This window comes from Cebidichthys violaceus, unplaced genomic scaffold (genome assembly GCF_023349555.1).
Source record: "Cebidichthys violaceus isolate CVI_PGR_0920_01 unplaced genomic scaffold, fCebVio1.0.p SCAF_8, whole genome shotgun sequence".
Classification (NCBI taxonomy): domain Eukaryota; kingdom Metazoa; phylum Chordata; class Actinopteri; order Perciformes; family Stichaeidae; genus Cebidichthys; species Cebidichthys violaceus.
Window position 1 is genome coordinate 6,082,985 of NW_027176964.1, and position 15,800 is coordinate 6,098,784.

A 15,800-nucleotide genomic window follows, 5' to 3' on the forward strand; every position below is an offset into this window, starting at 1 on the left:
AGAATCGTCTGTGCCATCTGTGGGCAACTGTCCGCCAAGGTGCATACGGATGTGGTGCTGGAGCACTAGGGCATTAGTGAACTTACGCTGACACAGTGGGCAAGAATTTTGGACACGAGCATTGGGTGGTCGAGCATGATGGGTGGCCAGATGTGACCGCAGGCTGCCTTTAGTAGAGAAGGATCTACCACATATCTTACATGGAAAAGGGCGTTCTCCAAGGTGTGTAGCCTGGTGCAGACGCAGTGCTCTGGGACAACTCAACACCCGTAGACACACCCCACACTGATTGGTTGTCAGGTTACCAGCTGGACTTGTAATGCTTAGTGATGGTAGGAAGCCCCCCGCAATGGCACTCGCTCCATTGGCACTCATGCCTAGGGCAGCAACCATCTCATGTGTGAAGTTTGAAACAGAAGTGGAAGCACGAGTCGAAGATGGCGGGGAGGCCATGACATATGTAGTCGAAGTGCTGGCATTTGTGAAACGACTGTTGGCTGAACTTGAAGAGGAAGTGGCACTGCTAGATAACATCTCCAGCATGGAGGACGAAATAGAGGAAGAAGTCCATGGAGAAGCAGAGCGGGGCGCTTTCTCTAGCTTCTCCACCAGCCTCTGCAGCTTGGAGGTTTCAGATGTAGGAGTGGCGGTAACCATGGAGGAAGTTAGGGCGGATGGAGTGGTGGTGGATGGACCTGGGACTTTAGGAAATGAAGAGAAAGGGAAAGAAAGCTGAGAATGGCTTGAAGAAGCAAGTTGGTGGGAGCCTGGGGTAGAGGGTAGTGGGGTGCGTAGCAAGCCCAAGGCTGGATGGTTGTAGAGGGATGAGTGTGCAGCAGGGGTAGAGGAAGAAGTGGAGACAGATGGGAAAAGGAGCTTAGGCAGGTGGGCTAGCTGGGAGTAGGCAGCAGGGGAAAGCATTGGGGCATGAGGGGGAGTGTTCTCATCAAAGTGCTGCTGCTTAGCACCCTTAAATAACCCTGTGATGGTGGAAGACGATGACAAGGAAGGATTGTTGAGGAGGGAGGTAGCCAGAGAAGAGGTGGAGGTAGAAGAGGAGGAGGAAGAGTGGGATGAGCCAGAGGTGATAGAGGCTGCAGCTGCTACAGCTGCAGCCCTATTGAGCTGCAGGAGAGAGTGAGAAATCAAAGCCAGGTCTACACTAGGGGGCAGGGGTAGGGTAGAAGGGGTAGATCCTCCAGAGGCTCCCAGAGAAAAGCCAGTGTTCGTACCACTGACCTCCACATTATCTCCACATGTCTCATCCTCAGTCCTGCTTTTTGGTTTCTTTTGTATCATATTCATGCCACTAGTACTGCTACCACTACACATGGTCTGTCCCATGTCTGATCCCCCAGTGGCCCCTAATGCTACCCCAAACAAAGAAGGTGGCAGGAGTGAAAGTGAGAGCTCTGGGTTTTGCTCACGATGGCGTAGGAAGTGCACCTTGAGATTGCCTCGTGTGGTGAAGCGGCTGAGGCATACTGGACACTGGTAGGGCCGTTCCCCTGTGTGTGAGCGTAGATGTATCTGTAGGGAAGAGTCGCTGCTGAACATTTTTCCACAAAAGCGGCAGGCATGTTGGAGGCGGCCAGAATTGCTGGAGCTGGATGTAGAGGAAGAGTCTGCTCCTCCAGAGAAATGCATAACATTTTGGGAGTTTGGGACCATAGATACTGATGTGGGGAGGGATGAGTTTAGGAAGGACAGGCCACTGTGCCCACTCACTGAAGTGGTGTTTGAAGATTTTTCATGGAGATAGCGGTTGGGCAGAGCTAAAGACAAGCCTAACGGATATGTGGAGGAAGCCATGGAGATGGCAGCAGAGGAAGAGGTGGAGGGAGCGGAGGGTCGAGAACTCATCCTCAGATAACCATGAGCCCCTGCAGTCCCTCCAGTTCCTTCCATCTGGGGCTTCTGGGGCTGCAGGATTTGAGACAAGGAACTGCTTGGCTTTGTGGGTTTGTTGGCTGCCTGAGAAGGTAGCAGGGAGGAGAAACATGCCAGGAGAGGAGCAACAGAGGTGGAAGGCTGAAGTGCAGTTGGCTGGGTAGTTGGGCTGGCTGACCTTTTGCTGCCTTCCAGGCAGAGCTGGGGCAGCGGAGGGAGAAGATGCTGGGAGGGTGTGTCTACGGTATAGGACGCTCCACCGAGGCGTAGCACCTGTCTACAGATCTCCTCTGTTATCTGCATCTGATGGATCTGCCTTTGCTGAAGCACCCGGAGCTCCTCCAGGATCAGGGCAATGCTCAGTTGGGCCCTAGAGGGTGCAGCTGAGGCAGATGTCACTCCTGGGCTGGGAGTGGGAGTAACGGGACTTGGAGGGCCCTCAGGCACACGGCTAGGGCTTCCAGGGTGCGGTGGGGGACATAAGGAGGCAGAGGACGAGGAGGAGGATGAAGAGGTGGTGGTGGTGGCTGACAGCCCCAACTTTGGAGAAGCCATGTGTTCACTTCGGGAGGGGTGGATGAGGGCACTTGCAGATGACGTAGATTTGCAACCAGACAGTTGAAGGGCAGGTGGATGTTGAGTTTGTGAAGAGAGAGAGCAGTAAGCTAAGTCAGGAGAGAAGGAGGGCTGTGGGTTTTTGAGGGGCAGGTGGGAGGAATGGCTCAGTGAGCAGGATATCGCTGGATCCTCAGTGGGTAAAGAGGGGGTCTGAGAGCCCTTAATAGATGAAAGGAGAGCGAGGGGCAGCTGGGAGCTTTGAAGAGAGGACGATGGAGAGCACGAGGGAGAATCCAGGATAAATGGAAAGGAGTTTGACTTCACTGCCAAGTTGTCATCTAAGGAAATTGAAAGAAAAAAATCATAATGTGATTTTATCATTGTTAATGATAACAAAACAATCACGATTTGCATAAATGGTCTACAATCTTTTTTTATAATACAGCTTTCTAAAAAAACGTTTTAATGTACAAATCTACTTCTCAGGGCACTTTGAAACAACTTACAAAACGCAGCAGTGAGAAATAAAGGATTTTATTAGGTGGCTACTTGATGTCTAGATAATGAAAGAATGTTGTTGTCCAAAAGATTACTTTTAACCTTCGGGATTAATTTCCACCACCTTGTATTCAACCACTGTTTTCCTCTTTGTCCTGTCCGTCCTCATCAACTGTAGCCTCCTAAACACAGTCGCCACACACACACACACACACACACACACACACACACACACACACACACACACACACACACACACACACACACACACACACACACACACACACACACACCATGTATGCAGGCACACATGCCAACACACAGACAGATTACACTGATCTGCAAGAATACACTGCTCACCCATAGAGGTGTCTACCTTGTTTCCAGGGCAACACGCACAAGACAATGGAACCCCCCAATAAAAAGAAGCCACATACACACACTTCCATCCCTGCCCTCCTTCTCTTTCTTCCTTCCTCCATTCAATCCGTCTTTCTTTCATCTCCTTAAGAGCCCTTCCCCCAGTAGCCCAATAGGGCGCTAAGGGTTAGGTGCTGGTTAGGTACTGGACACTGTACTGGGTGCCTGATTGGCTGGCAGTCTTGACCTTAAACACTCTGAGGTCGCATTCCTGATACGGTTTAGGGCCAGGCAGAGGAAGAGACGTGGCGCACAAAGAAAAACAAACAGCCCCGCAGACAGACACAATGACTCACAGCCCATCAACAACCTAACTTAGCCCAGAAATGCATAGAGAGACGGATGTGAAAGCACATAGGCCTACACACAGCCGGGTCAATGTACAACACACAGACACAAAAGAGCGAGCATTTTGTGTGCACAGGGTTGCTCATGCTCACACTAACACATACAGAACTTACTGCTGTTTGCCTGAAAGCTACACTTTTATGACACAATGTAGGGCCTACTACTGTAACTGGAGTGAACAGACAGACACGAACACGCGCGCGCACACGCACACGCACACACACACACACACACACACACACACACACACACACACACCTTCATGGGTATGTTCATGCTTCAGTGCCCAGCAACAAAGCTGAAAGGAGACAATAGGGTCTAATGCTATTGCGGTAAGAACAACTTATACAGTGCCTCACAAAGTTTTGTTTTCCTTGACCTTCTCATGCACATCTCTTTGCTCCTACAAACACATTTTCTAATTCACTACATTCTTTTTCACCAATTATTTCTCTAGTTATTTACTGTATAGCCCCCTATTCTGGGTGGTCTGTGTCTTTGAACCTGGCAGCGATGAGGAGTGAAGACATTTGGGTTTTACAGGGCAAACAAAGCAGCTAATGGCTGCAACCGCAGAGAATTAATTAAAGACTGTAGGCCATTTATTTCAACAAGCCTTTTTCTAAGCATTTAACATAATGCCAATTAAATGATTTCACTGTTTAATAATTCTGGTAAGAAACCATTTACAAATGTGAATGAAGATTAAATCAACAAAATTAAAAACAAGTCTTAACTGACCATAATGTCATTGCTGTTTAAATTCCAAAAATGGTATTTCCCACATAAGGTTAAACATGTCATCCTAGCTCACAAAGTTAGTGTAGAAAGTTAAATCATCAGTTTAAGGCCTTAAGAAGAATGATACAGTAGATACACCATAAAATAATATACCATCACTATGAGCAACTAACTGGAACAATCTCTGCATGTTGAGGAACAGTGAATGTTTTGAGTTCTAAACTTCCCAACAAATGTGAATCCAATCCCACTAAATAACCAGTATTCTTTTATATTATATTATTTTAGATATATAGTCTCAGTATATTTCTCACCATGCTCAAGTATCCGACAGGCACCGAGGGTCAGGTTCATAAGCTGCTGGGGTCGTTTCTGTTTCCGACGGGACATGCTTCTGCAGGATGGGAACGACGCAGGGGCGCATTGGCCAACACACAACTTTTATTCTGTCTCCCTGCGCACTGAAAAAAGTAGGTATCTAAATTACTTACAGGGGAAAAAGTGAAGAAAAACGTTCCAAAAATGTGACAATGGATGCTCCGGATTGATTAGTCTCAAAGCGTGTCCACGTTGGTGGCATTATGGTGCAGAGAAAGAAAGACAGAACTAAAGTGCCAAAGAGGCATGTGTGACAGTTTTCTCTCAACAAGTCTCCCTTTTCTTAAAACTCACCGTTGGCCCTCCTTCTACTCACACACACACACACACACACACACACACACACACACACACACACACACACACACACACACACACACACACACAGCTCACTTGTTCATCCACTACTTTGCATTCAAATAGCGAGTGAACACCCCTTCTTTTGAGCCAAGAGTCCACTGCCTCTCTTTAGTAAACCCTCATATATTGGCGCTCAAGTTCATCACATAAAAGGCCCTTGCCGGAGCTTTCGATTACTGATATGGGCCTATAAAATCTTAACGTCACCGTGCGTGTCTTCCTGTGTGTAACAGAAGGAAACTGTGCGCACAGGTGGGCGTTAAACCTGACACCAGCTCGGTTAAATTAATTCAGTTTTTATATAAATTTTCTTTTTCTTTTTTTACCTTAAACCAAATATGTTGTGTCAGAGGCCACCTTGTCACACATGCTAATATCTAAGTCTATTCAAGATGTGTGATGTTCCACAGTGCTCCAGTCGCCTCTTAAAAAAAAAAAGAAAAGAAAAACAGGCTTCTGTGTGAGCTCTCGGTAAACAGCGCGGCTGAAATGAGGTGGAATTTGCAACAATGGCGTATAGGGAGCACAGCTGAGTGAACATCACCCTCTCAGAGCCTCTCCAACACATAAGGCCACTGACTGGAGGCACAATGCGCCCTTTTCTTTCACCCTCATGCCGACTGCTCACCACGTGGAGAGAGGTATTGAGAGAAAGACACAGCCAGAGTGAGCAGGAAAATTATTTTTCACCCGGACCCTGTGACACTCCCCCCCTCCTTCTCTCTGTTTTACTGAGGCTTGGACAGAATAATAAAATGCACTCGAGATTTGACATTAAGTCTGAATGTTAGGTCGTCACAAGGAAGCAGTCAAACGTGTGTGTGAATTGTTATTTAAAGCCAAGGTATTCCTTTGTAGGACAGTGGAAGTCCGATTCATATTTTGACTTATTTCTGGAGTGGCCCGATGGACTCTTTTCTTTGCAAACCGAGCAGTGATTCCCGCACAACATAAAATGATGAAAAAGAAAAAAATAATTAAGCTTTAAACATCGTTGCGCATCGTTGCGTAGGCTCATCGGTAATATGTAGTCAAAGAGAAAGAAGCGATAACTCTCATAGTTGCCAAACATTCAAAAAGAGAGAATATCGTTGTTGTTTTTTAACCAGAACTCTATTGTGCCAACAACGCATTACTCGTGCCATCTTGCCATTATGTTCGCGTGTACGACGGTCGGACGGTTTTTTAAAACCAATGTTTCCATACAAGCGCAAAATACGGCGGTGGGATGCGCGTCCCCGCTACTGTACGGCGACCTGTTGCACGCCACGCGCGCTCCCACATCATAACAAGTTATGATTCATAAAATATTATGACTTCTCGAAAAAATACAGTCCCGGATGTGCATTTCCCCCACAGGCCGCTCGTCGCCGACACAACCGCTTTGAATATAACAAAAAAAAAACCAACTTACCATGTTTGAAACGATGATTTTTGGCAGCGATATTGTGTAATGACACGGGGTGGGGGGAAGAGCTCAGGAGCTTAGGTTGGGTAAGATCGGCTCCGTCTCTCAGCCGGGACACTGGCGCAGCAATTCCCTATTCACTCCCAGGGATGCGCAGTCGGACAGACGCATTTTTTTCAATTATTTATCCCCGTCGCAAATCGCGTTTCTTTCTCTTTTTGACAAAGGGTTATTATGCCTGAATGTATTTACTCATAGTCCACTGGCAGCAGGAGGAGAAGCAGGGGCGGTGCAGATAGCTGTAGGCTACTCGCTACACGGGGAGGATTATTTTTTTTCTTGGCCGTGCGTGCTGCTCTTCCTCCTTTCTTTGTATTTGTCGGGGCCTACTCCTGTCAGGCCTGTCTACGCTCTCTGCGGAACTGTCTGTCTGTCTGGTTAGCAGGCTAGCTGTCTGTCTCGCTGTCTCTTATAATTAATGGCCCTCGCCGCCAGACGGTCCTCTGGGGAACAGTGACCGCGGTTACCTCCACATTGGCTCTCAGTGTGCATCTCACATAGGAGTGCAGGCCCGGGCACACAACGGTATCAGTCTGACTGACGGGGATTTAAGAATTGCACAGGTGTGCATGATTGCCCCCACTCACCCACAGTTGTCATCAAACAATCATAATTCATATTTTTCATATTTTAATATAAAATTGTTAAATTTAGTCCCAATAAGTAAAGACATAGTTTTAGACATTGGATTATTGGTAGTGCACGTGGTATCCCTATAGATGCAACGGGTTCTCATTACTCTCTTAAATGAGCTATTTTGGGACTGTGACTCATAATGTATTAAGCTCAACAGCCAAAATTACCCCAATACAACCATTTAGACAAAGACAGGTACCTCTTCACCATCGTCAATGGGTCATGTGGATACAATAAATTATAAATATATAGAATAAAGCCAATTTTAGGTCTGAATGGGGGTTACAGTCTCATGAACAGCTATAGCATTCCTCTTCTTCTATCTGTGTGTGATGACTTTCTTTAAAACACATGGGTCAATGTGAAAAAATATATATTTCTAAGTTAGATAACCTTATATATTAAATCTAGAATTAAGAATAATTAATTGGATTAACAAGGGCTGACTCTACACGGCTGATTGACTTAATTAAAGTGAATTTGATCTTATTTGGGGTTTATAGATACAACATACTACAGGACCTCCAGATTGACTTTGACATTTTAAACTCTGAAGTTTCAAGACAAAACATTTTTTTGCCAGTTTTAGTTTTTTGGCTTGACAGCGTTGTCAGCTTTATCGTGGGAGAAAATATTGCAGACTATTGTTTGCACATGGTCATTTTTTTCAACCTGTCATGTTCCACTGATAACAATACTGCTTAAGATGCTTTATATCCCATTCAATACAATACAAACCTAGTCTCAGAATAGCCATTTAACCGTACACCTTCCTCTGACGATGAAATTGACATAAACCAGAACAGCCCACATCACACATACAACAATGATAACACATGTTCCTGACAGACAAAACGATATAGACACTTCATGAAAAAGGACTTTGAAGAAACTCCATCATTACTGGTCAAACATGTCAATAAAGGTGATATTTTCACAATGTTTATTGAGGTTCATCCTCTGGGGATCATGCATGTCTGCACCAAATTTTACTGTTGTCATTCATTCATTCGTCCAGCATACTGTATCTGTTGCTCAAAGGCTACTAACTGTAATGACATATTAAAATATACACATGTCAATTTCACCAAGATAATTCACCCCCCTCCTCTTGGGAAGTTCTGCTGAACTGTATAAGAGGCCGCCAAACCACCATATGAGCCTGTTTTAGAGTGTTTTGTGCAGGGTAGATCAGCAGCTTGCAGGGTAAAAGGAACAGCATGTTACTGAATTTGTCAGCTAATGATGTTGGCCACTGGACAATTTTCCAACTTTACACATTTATTTTCATTTTCATTGTAATGCTGGGAAGTGTTGTCCTATCAATTGACCATGTCTCCTCACTGTAGCTGACAGATGCTTTGTTCTTTGCATCAGTAAAGCCACTAGGTGTCTCTCAAAGACAAAACATGCTGCAATTAGCTGGAGTACCTCATATTTAAAATTGGTTACAGTCCTCCTGACATTTTCCACAGGTGTAGATAATGCAGATATTGTTTTAAAAACAAATGCATTTAATGTACGATTAATTTAATCTATTAATGAAAAACAGTCAAAGCTGGTGAAAAGCAAAGACATGTTTATTATAATTCAAAAATAGTCCCTCTACAAAGACTTTTCTTCAGCTTATGCTCAGAGCCATCTCAAGTTGTTCAGACAATTTGTGTGTGAGTGTGCACAGAAATCTTGGTACACTGGGGTAGACACAGAAGGGTATGGCGCCCCTAAGAAACAACATTATTACAGTGATTTTTCAGCTGACTTAAATTTTTCTACTTTGTGAGATGGGCCCCGATGTATGAATTGACACCTCTTGTTTGTGAGGTGATTTAGAAATTCAAAGCAGTTACCCATGTCATGTGAGAAAAAGATGATTCAGAGCTAAGCCACAATACAAGGGGTGTGATGAAAAACTCCCCCTTAGATACAGTTCCCTTTTTAAACAAACTAATTAGAAAGCTGTCTCTGTCTGGGAAGTGTCTCCTAGCTTGTTCCGAAAGTCTTTGAGGCTCATCAGAGGCAGGGAAGTGCTTCCACTATGTCCATTATGTCCTTCCTAATGAAACATTTTTTTTATCAAAGGGCTAAAATAGAACATTTCACTGGTCAAAAAAACAGAGAAATCCCTGATCTTGGTCCCTTGTCACCTTCCTGAAAGAAAAGAGGAAGAAAATTGTGGGTGTCCCCACCACAAAACTCTCAGCCTGTTCTTTGTGTCATGTCTCATGGCCGTATTCTTGTTGAGGGCACCACGTCGCTATGAAGAGACCCAGAAGAAGTGGGGCAGGGAGGAGGCAGATGATGGGGAATAGCAACAAGGAGAATCTGGTGTGGATCAGGAAGACATTGTCCAAAGAGGAGTAGGACAGTGAAAGTGTGCTTTGTGCGGTACCACACTAGACAGATCCTCTCTTTGCAAAATCAGCGGCATGAAACCCTAACTCGAGGTCAGTCCCAAGCGGACAAACAGTCGTGCGATGCAGCGGGCCCTGGCGAATCAATAAAAGGTTGCATAAAAAAAAAACGTCTCAGGATAAAGACAACTGAGGTCCCGATCTGAATGAGATCTGACTGGAACAGGTTTTTGACAGGATTGGATTTGCTCTGTCGTTCTTGAGTAGATACAAGCGAGCAGGCCAGGCAGACTTCAGGTAGTTCTACAATGAATATCCCCCAGTCTACTACAATACCCGTGGTATTTGTGTAATAGACAGGATCATTACCACAGAGAAGTGAATCTTTTTCATGTATCCCAGACATCTGTTTGAATATTGACCTTGATGCTTTCAGCTTTGCCGATTTTCACAGTGAAGTTGTATTTTTTGCTATTTCCCATTCATCCTGTCAACGTATGACTTAGCTTCAGCAAAGAGTTGTGCACATCGTATACCATACTGCGAGTCACTTCCTGCTAGCAAACAAAAAAAGCACATAAACTGTGAAGTTATTCACTTTCATTCAGTCAAGTAATAAAATGCAAAATAAGGCAAAACAGGTAACATTTTATTTTGCCCAAACAGTCAAGGGTTAAACCTATACACATACGGTTTATACACTATACACACAATTCATGTTTTTGGCTCATTCGAGCTCATTAGACCATTTTTTGGAAAACAAGGTGGTACATATCCTTACATTTCCAGGAGATGTCTAGCTTAGCTTAGCATAAAGTCAAAGCTGTGGTTTTACCGGGAGATCTGTGCAGTACTAATTCTGGCTAGGGGGATTTTTTTTTTCACCTTTGGACAGAGCCTAGCTAGCTGTTTCTCCCTGCTTCCAGTCGTAATGCTAAGCTAAGTGGCTGCTTCACATTATACATTTAGATATGGGTGTGGTATCGATGTTCCCAGCTAACTCTCGGCAAGACACCAAATGAGCTTAGTTCCCAAAATGTTACACTTTTCCTTTGAACTGAAGATCAGTGTTTTTCCTCAATTACCATTATTTCCAGAGAAAAAGTCAGATCATCACCATCCAGAGGGGGACATGAACGTGTGCACAAATTTTCATGACAATCCATCCAGAAGCTATTGAAACGGATCACTCAAAACTACAAAAGTCGGCCTCATAGGGGCAAAGTAAAGGATCTCAAAAGTCATTTGGATACATAATCTGTACTCTAGTGTGTAACTGCAAATGATACATTTACAGTGAATCAATCTCTACTTGCAGTGGATGCCCTGAGCTTCCTTGATTTCCTTGTTGCTTTCTACCTGTAGCGTTTGATAATTGCTGCTGATGTAATCAGCCTGAAATTGTGTTTGTGGTTTTTTAGGGCTATGAAAAAAATATTGGCCTCTCAGGTATGTGAAACACATCTCTTAAGATCTTGTAAATCCGATGGCTTGGAAATTTACAATCAGTTAAATCCTCAAGGAAGTGAAAGTAAACCAGTGCTCGTGCAGTGATACTGGTACATGCCCAAAAACCAAAAGCCAGGAAAGCATGTGACATTTACCACAGACTGAAGGAACATGTTTGTTTCTTTTCACTCACAATGTCATATAATATGTATTAAACAGGACCACTGCTATACAGCTCAAAAAGATGAGCTAAAAATCTACGTTTTACATAAATACAAAATTAGCTGATGTCAGAATGGTTTAAAGGGTGCACTGTACTCACTAGAAATAAATAAAACAAGTCTTCTGAGAACAGTTTGTCTAATAATTTCCCCCATGGCCCCCCACCCTCCCTTCTCAGGGTCATGTGACCTCTCCGAGTCCAGCGCCACCAGGGGGGAGGGGAATCTGTTGGGATTAGCCTCCACAGTCAACACACAGGTCACACACAACACATACACTCGTTGATGGCTACACTCTGCAAACACCAGGGCACCAGCAGGTAAGAAATCCCACTTCTGTTACAGACATTTATTTAGATTCTCATTCAGTTGAGAGATATGTGAGTTGGTGGTTAAACGTACAAAAGCGGAGCACATGTAGAGTGTAAATCAGACCAGCAAGCTGTCAAGGATGATCTCCTGATCCCCTGTGCGTGGGTTTGACTCAAGTTAATCTAGGGTCAGTGTTGCAACCTTTTACCCTCACTGTGATAACCAGCAAGGCATATTTTTCTACGTACCGTTCACCTACTTCCTCCCCTTAGGTTGTGAGGTGTTACCTTTGTCCATCCGCTGCACATTTTTCCCCAGTAATAGTGGTTGTTAAGTATTCTATTCCTAGACCAGGGTAAGCAAAAGCCCAGTGGACAGGATTACTGGTCAGAGTGCACAGTTGGAGTAGAGCAAGGACTTGCACCAGCTCAGTACCAGCTGACTTAAAGAATCATGTAACTCATGCAAATTCTGTCTCTCATTTGGTGTTTCACATGATGTCTGCATGGTTACATTTCCTTAGCATGTACAATCACTGACTGCAATCCAAATTAGCAATGTGTTTTGATTCCTCTCTTGTCCACTGTTTATTTAGAAGCGTTGTGTGACACGCACACACACACACACATCAGAGACCCTTCATCTGCTCACCATGGCGTCCTTGGAGGAAGAGCTGACCTGCTCTGTGTGCCGAGACTTCTTCAGCCAAGCCCACCCCCTGCCCTGCGGACACAGCTTCTGCCCCGCCTGCATCCGCGAGGCCTTTGGCGGCCAGGGCGAGGGCAAAAGTCGCTTTACCTGCCCCCAGTGTCAGGAGGAGCACGGTGAAGTGCCGTGTGACTGCTGCCCTAGCGCTGCGGATGAAGGACAGCCACAGTCGGCTGTCAAGACCTGCCTGAGGTGTGAAGTGTCGCTATGTGCTGCGCACCTCCAACCCCATCTGGAGAGGCCGGCGTTTAGCACCCACCTGCTGGTGGACCCGCTCGGGGACCTCTCCCAGCGAAGGTGCCCGATACACGCCGAGATACTGCGCTACTACTGCGCTGACGATAGGGTGTATGTGTGTGGTGACTGTCTGCTGGACGGAGGCCACGCTGAGCACAAAGTGAAGGCGCTGAGACAGGTGGAGGAGGATCTGAAGGTCAGCTGGAAATCTAGATGTGTGTTTCTTTATGTTTGTTTGTGGCACTAGTGTGTGTCTGCTCATATATGTGTGTGATTGCACAGGTCATACTCCAAACGCTGTTCAGCAAAGCAGAGGAGAAGCTGAAAGATGGAGAGCGAATCCTCAAAGAGCATGAGAGCTTCGATTCAACCATGGCTGTGAGTAACAATATTTAAACTGCAGGGAAAATGCAACATAATGACTCCCTCAGTAGCTGTAGTGTGCACGTTATCAAGAAATCCCAGATCCTCAGACTGGTCTCGTTCTACTGAATTCCCAATGGATCAGATGTTCTGATTATGTCTCAACCACTGGCACCACCAACCTCTCATGACTGGTTTCAGGACTCCCTGAAGCAGGACAACACCCAGGTGGAGCGGCTGGGCTTGGACCTGCAGGTCCAGGTGATGAGGCTGGTGGTCGCTCTGAGGGAGATCACCAGGAGGGAGAGACAGCAGGTCATAGAGCACATGCACGAAGACTGCTCCAAGGTGAGAGGCGAGATGAGCCAGGCGCTGAGCATCCAGCGTTACCTCGCCTCGCTGCTGGCAGAGACGGACCCCTTCCTGCTCATCTGGGTAAGACACTCCGTTGTACATAGCTGCTGGTGACATGGTGCGTTCAGTTGTGGAAATGAACCGTTGATACAATTTAGCTTCGGGGGTGCTAAGCAGAATAATTTAACCCCGCGGCATCAGTTCTCTTTTAGCTAACCATATTTAGGTTTTTGGTTTTGAGTGGAATGTGTCCTCATCAGGTCAGGCTTTTAATTTGTCAAATTCTATCTTACCTTATCTGGCATCAACTAATTGGAGGAAGTTGTTTGCATTGCTGTCAACACTATATAGTAGTTCTCTCAGCTTATCCGTTTTATCCTGCCTGGATGAGTGTGGTGTCATTTGAATGACGATGGCAAACAACTCACTGTCATCAGATCCTGATTCAATGTTGCTGAATCATGATAAGTGTGCTATGTGATGCCACCATTTTCCAACTGAGCCCAAACCAGTGAGAAGAGAACAGACAAAACAGCACAGACATACATTTTTTCATGAGAAATTACCAAAGGTGATGGCAGAAAATGTAGTGTTAATGTAGGGTCCTTTAGCTTGTGGCATGACGCTGATGGAGAAAAAAAGATGTTCGGGGCCTTTTAAACTTTCCATTTTTATAGCACAAAGCCAATTTATCTTTTCAAAAAGAGGCACATAGTTTAGTTTCAAACCCACAGACTACGCCGCCGTAACACAGCTTTAGGTTATTCGTACATTAAGGATACAAGCTATGCCGCAGAGCCATATGCATGTTTACTAAAAATATTAGTGATAATGTTGCATAAGCTCATATATTGTTGAGAAAAAAAAAGTACATATCCAGGGCCACAGACGGAGTTAGTTGTATGTTGAATGACTTGGTCTTTGTTTTCTTTCTTATCCAGATACACAGGGGGATTGGAAATTCTTTCAGTCAATGAATCCTTTTATGTCATGTTTTTCTCAGCTGTCCTTGACTCTTCTTTTCTCAGGCCTTTCAATCAGATGACACAAAGTAAGTGCAGAACAAGTTAGCATCTCAAGGTGTGTGTGTGTGTGTGTGTGTGTGTGTGTGTGTGTGTGTGTGTGTTTGTGTGTGTGCGTGTGTGTTTGTGTGTGTGCGTGTGTGCGGGTGTGTGTGTGGGCGGTAGAAAAGACAGTGGGACACAAGGGGAAGACAAATTTAACCAATGAATGCAATTATTTCACTAAACAAGAAGCCTCTCACCTGTATGTGCTCATTGTTTTAAACCAGGCAGTTTTCCTCCTGCAGCATGTGTCGTGCTCTTGTGTTCTAGATTACTAGCCGACCTGAACAGCCCACTCTTCATCCCTGACGCTGTCAGTCTGGACAGGAAACACATCTTGGAGGACATAGAGAGCAAGTATCGAGAGTTCATCACCGGCACCCTCCGCTGCCTCAGTGAACTCAAGAGGGAGCTCTGTGAGTGGCAGATTTGGTGACACACACCCACCCCGTTCATTTAACTTAAACATCTTTTATTTGATATCTTTTGGAGATAAACTTTTTCCTCTTTCTTTTGGAGAGTTAGATGAGAAGATTCACACCACTCTCATATCTGTTAGAGTATGAAGCTACAGCCAGCAGCCGGTTTTATTTATTTATATATATATATATATATATATATATATATATATTAAATGTACTTATTTTATTTCCCTCTTCTACAGTAACCAGTCCCTTGACTCTGGACACTAACACGGCCCATCCTCTGTTGAGCATCTCTGATGACCTTCGCTCGGCGGTTCGGGTAAAAAGACGCTTGCCATGCGCCGCTCACCCCGAACGGTTCGACCACTGGCCGCAGGTCCTCGTCACCCAGACCTTCACTTCTGGGACTCACTACTGGGAGCTGGAGGCTGAAGGGTTCTGGGATATTGCCGTCTGCTATAGAAGTATTGGACGGAAGGGGAAAGAGGGCAACGCCTTTGGGAACAACAAGGTACTATATGCAACCTACAGTAGTTTATTTGACAGCACTTACATTTATTTATGATGTATGTCGCATTTTTAGCATCATTCATTTCATTACAACGAATCATTTGATTGTTTGGTTTATAAGATTTCAGAAAATAGTTTAAAATAATTCCCAGAATGCAATTCAGATTGATTGTTGTGTCCCACACTCAAAGATCAACTGGTTTACTATCTTAGGCAGCAGAGAAAGGCCACAAATCTTTGCATTTGTGAAGCAATATTGAATAATGAAGAATTTTAAAATGATCTTAATTGTTGGCAGTAGACTAATCTGTTGTCTCAGCTCTAGCTTCAAAAGGAAAACGTGTCCCTTGATTAAAATGCTTTTGTTGAATTGCCAGGTATCATGGAGCTTGACACAGCAGCATGACAGGAAGCTGGCTGCCTGGCACAACCGCAGGAAGACCCGCCTCACGTGCCAAATGACTGGCAACCGAGTTGCTGTTGCCGTGGACTACGGCGCAGGCACC

General features: G+C 44.9%; 2 protein-coding genes across 3 annotated transcripts in view; one reads left to right on the forward strand and one right to left on the reverse strand.

Moving 5' to 3' along the window:
- sall2 (spalt-like transcription factor 2) overlaps window positions 1-6,957 on the reverse strand; it is a 10,049-nt gene extending 3,092 nt beyond the window's left edge. Inside the window, exons 1-3 of the mRNA XM_068701745.1 lie at window positions 6,608-6,957; window positions 4,770-4,916; window positions 1-2,786 (exon numbers count right to left, since the gene is read on the reverse strand). The exon at window positions 1-2,786 is cut by the window's left edge and continues 1,095 nt beyond it. Coding sequence (XP_068557846.1) covers window positions 1-2,786; window positions 4,770-4,845 — 2,862 coding nt within the window. The 5' untranslated portion in view covers window positions 4,846-4,916; window positions 6,608-6,957. The remainder of the gene's footprint in view (window positions 2,787-4,769; window positions 4,917-6,607) is intronic.
- A 4,612-nt stretch (window positions 6,958-11,569) lies between these two features.
- Window positions 11,570-15,004, forward strand: trim110 (tripartite motif containing 110). 2 transcript variants are annotated; one of them, XM_068701512.1, is made up of 6 exons: window positions 11,570-11,641; window positions 12,229-12,774; window positions 12,861-12,956; window positions 13,143-13,376; window positions 14,324-14,346; window positions 14,630-15,004. In XM_068701512.1, exons 2-6 carry the CDS (start codon window positions 12,286-12,288, stop codon window positions 14,793-14,795), a joined length of 1,008 nt encoding a protein of 335 aa, XP_068557613.1. In that variant the 5' UTR covers window positions 11,570-11,641; window positions 12,229-12,285; the 3' UTR covers window positions 14,796-15,004. The 2 variants fall into 2 exon arrangements, with proteins under 2 accessions (XP_068557613.1, XP_068557614.1); XM_068701513.1 differs by lacking the exon at window positions 14,324-14,346 and having other exon boundaries at window positions 14,630-14,750.
- Window positions 15,005-15,800: the final 796 nt, after the last annotated feature.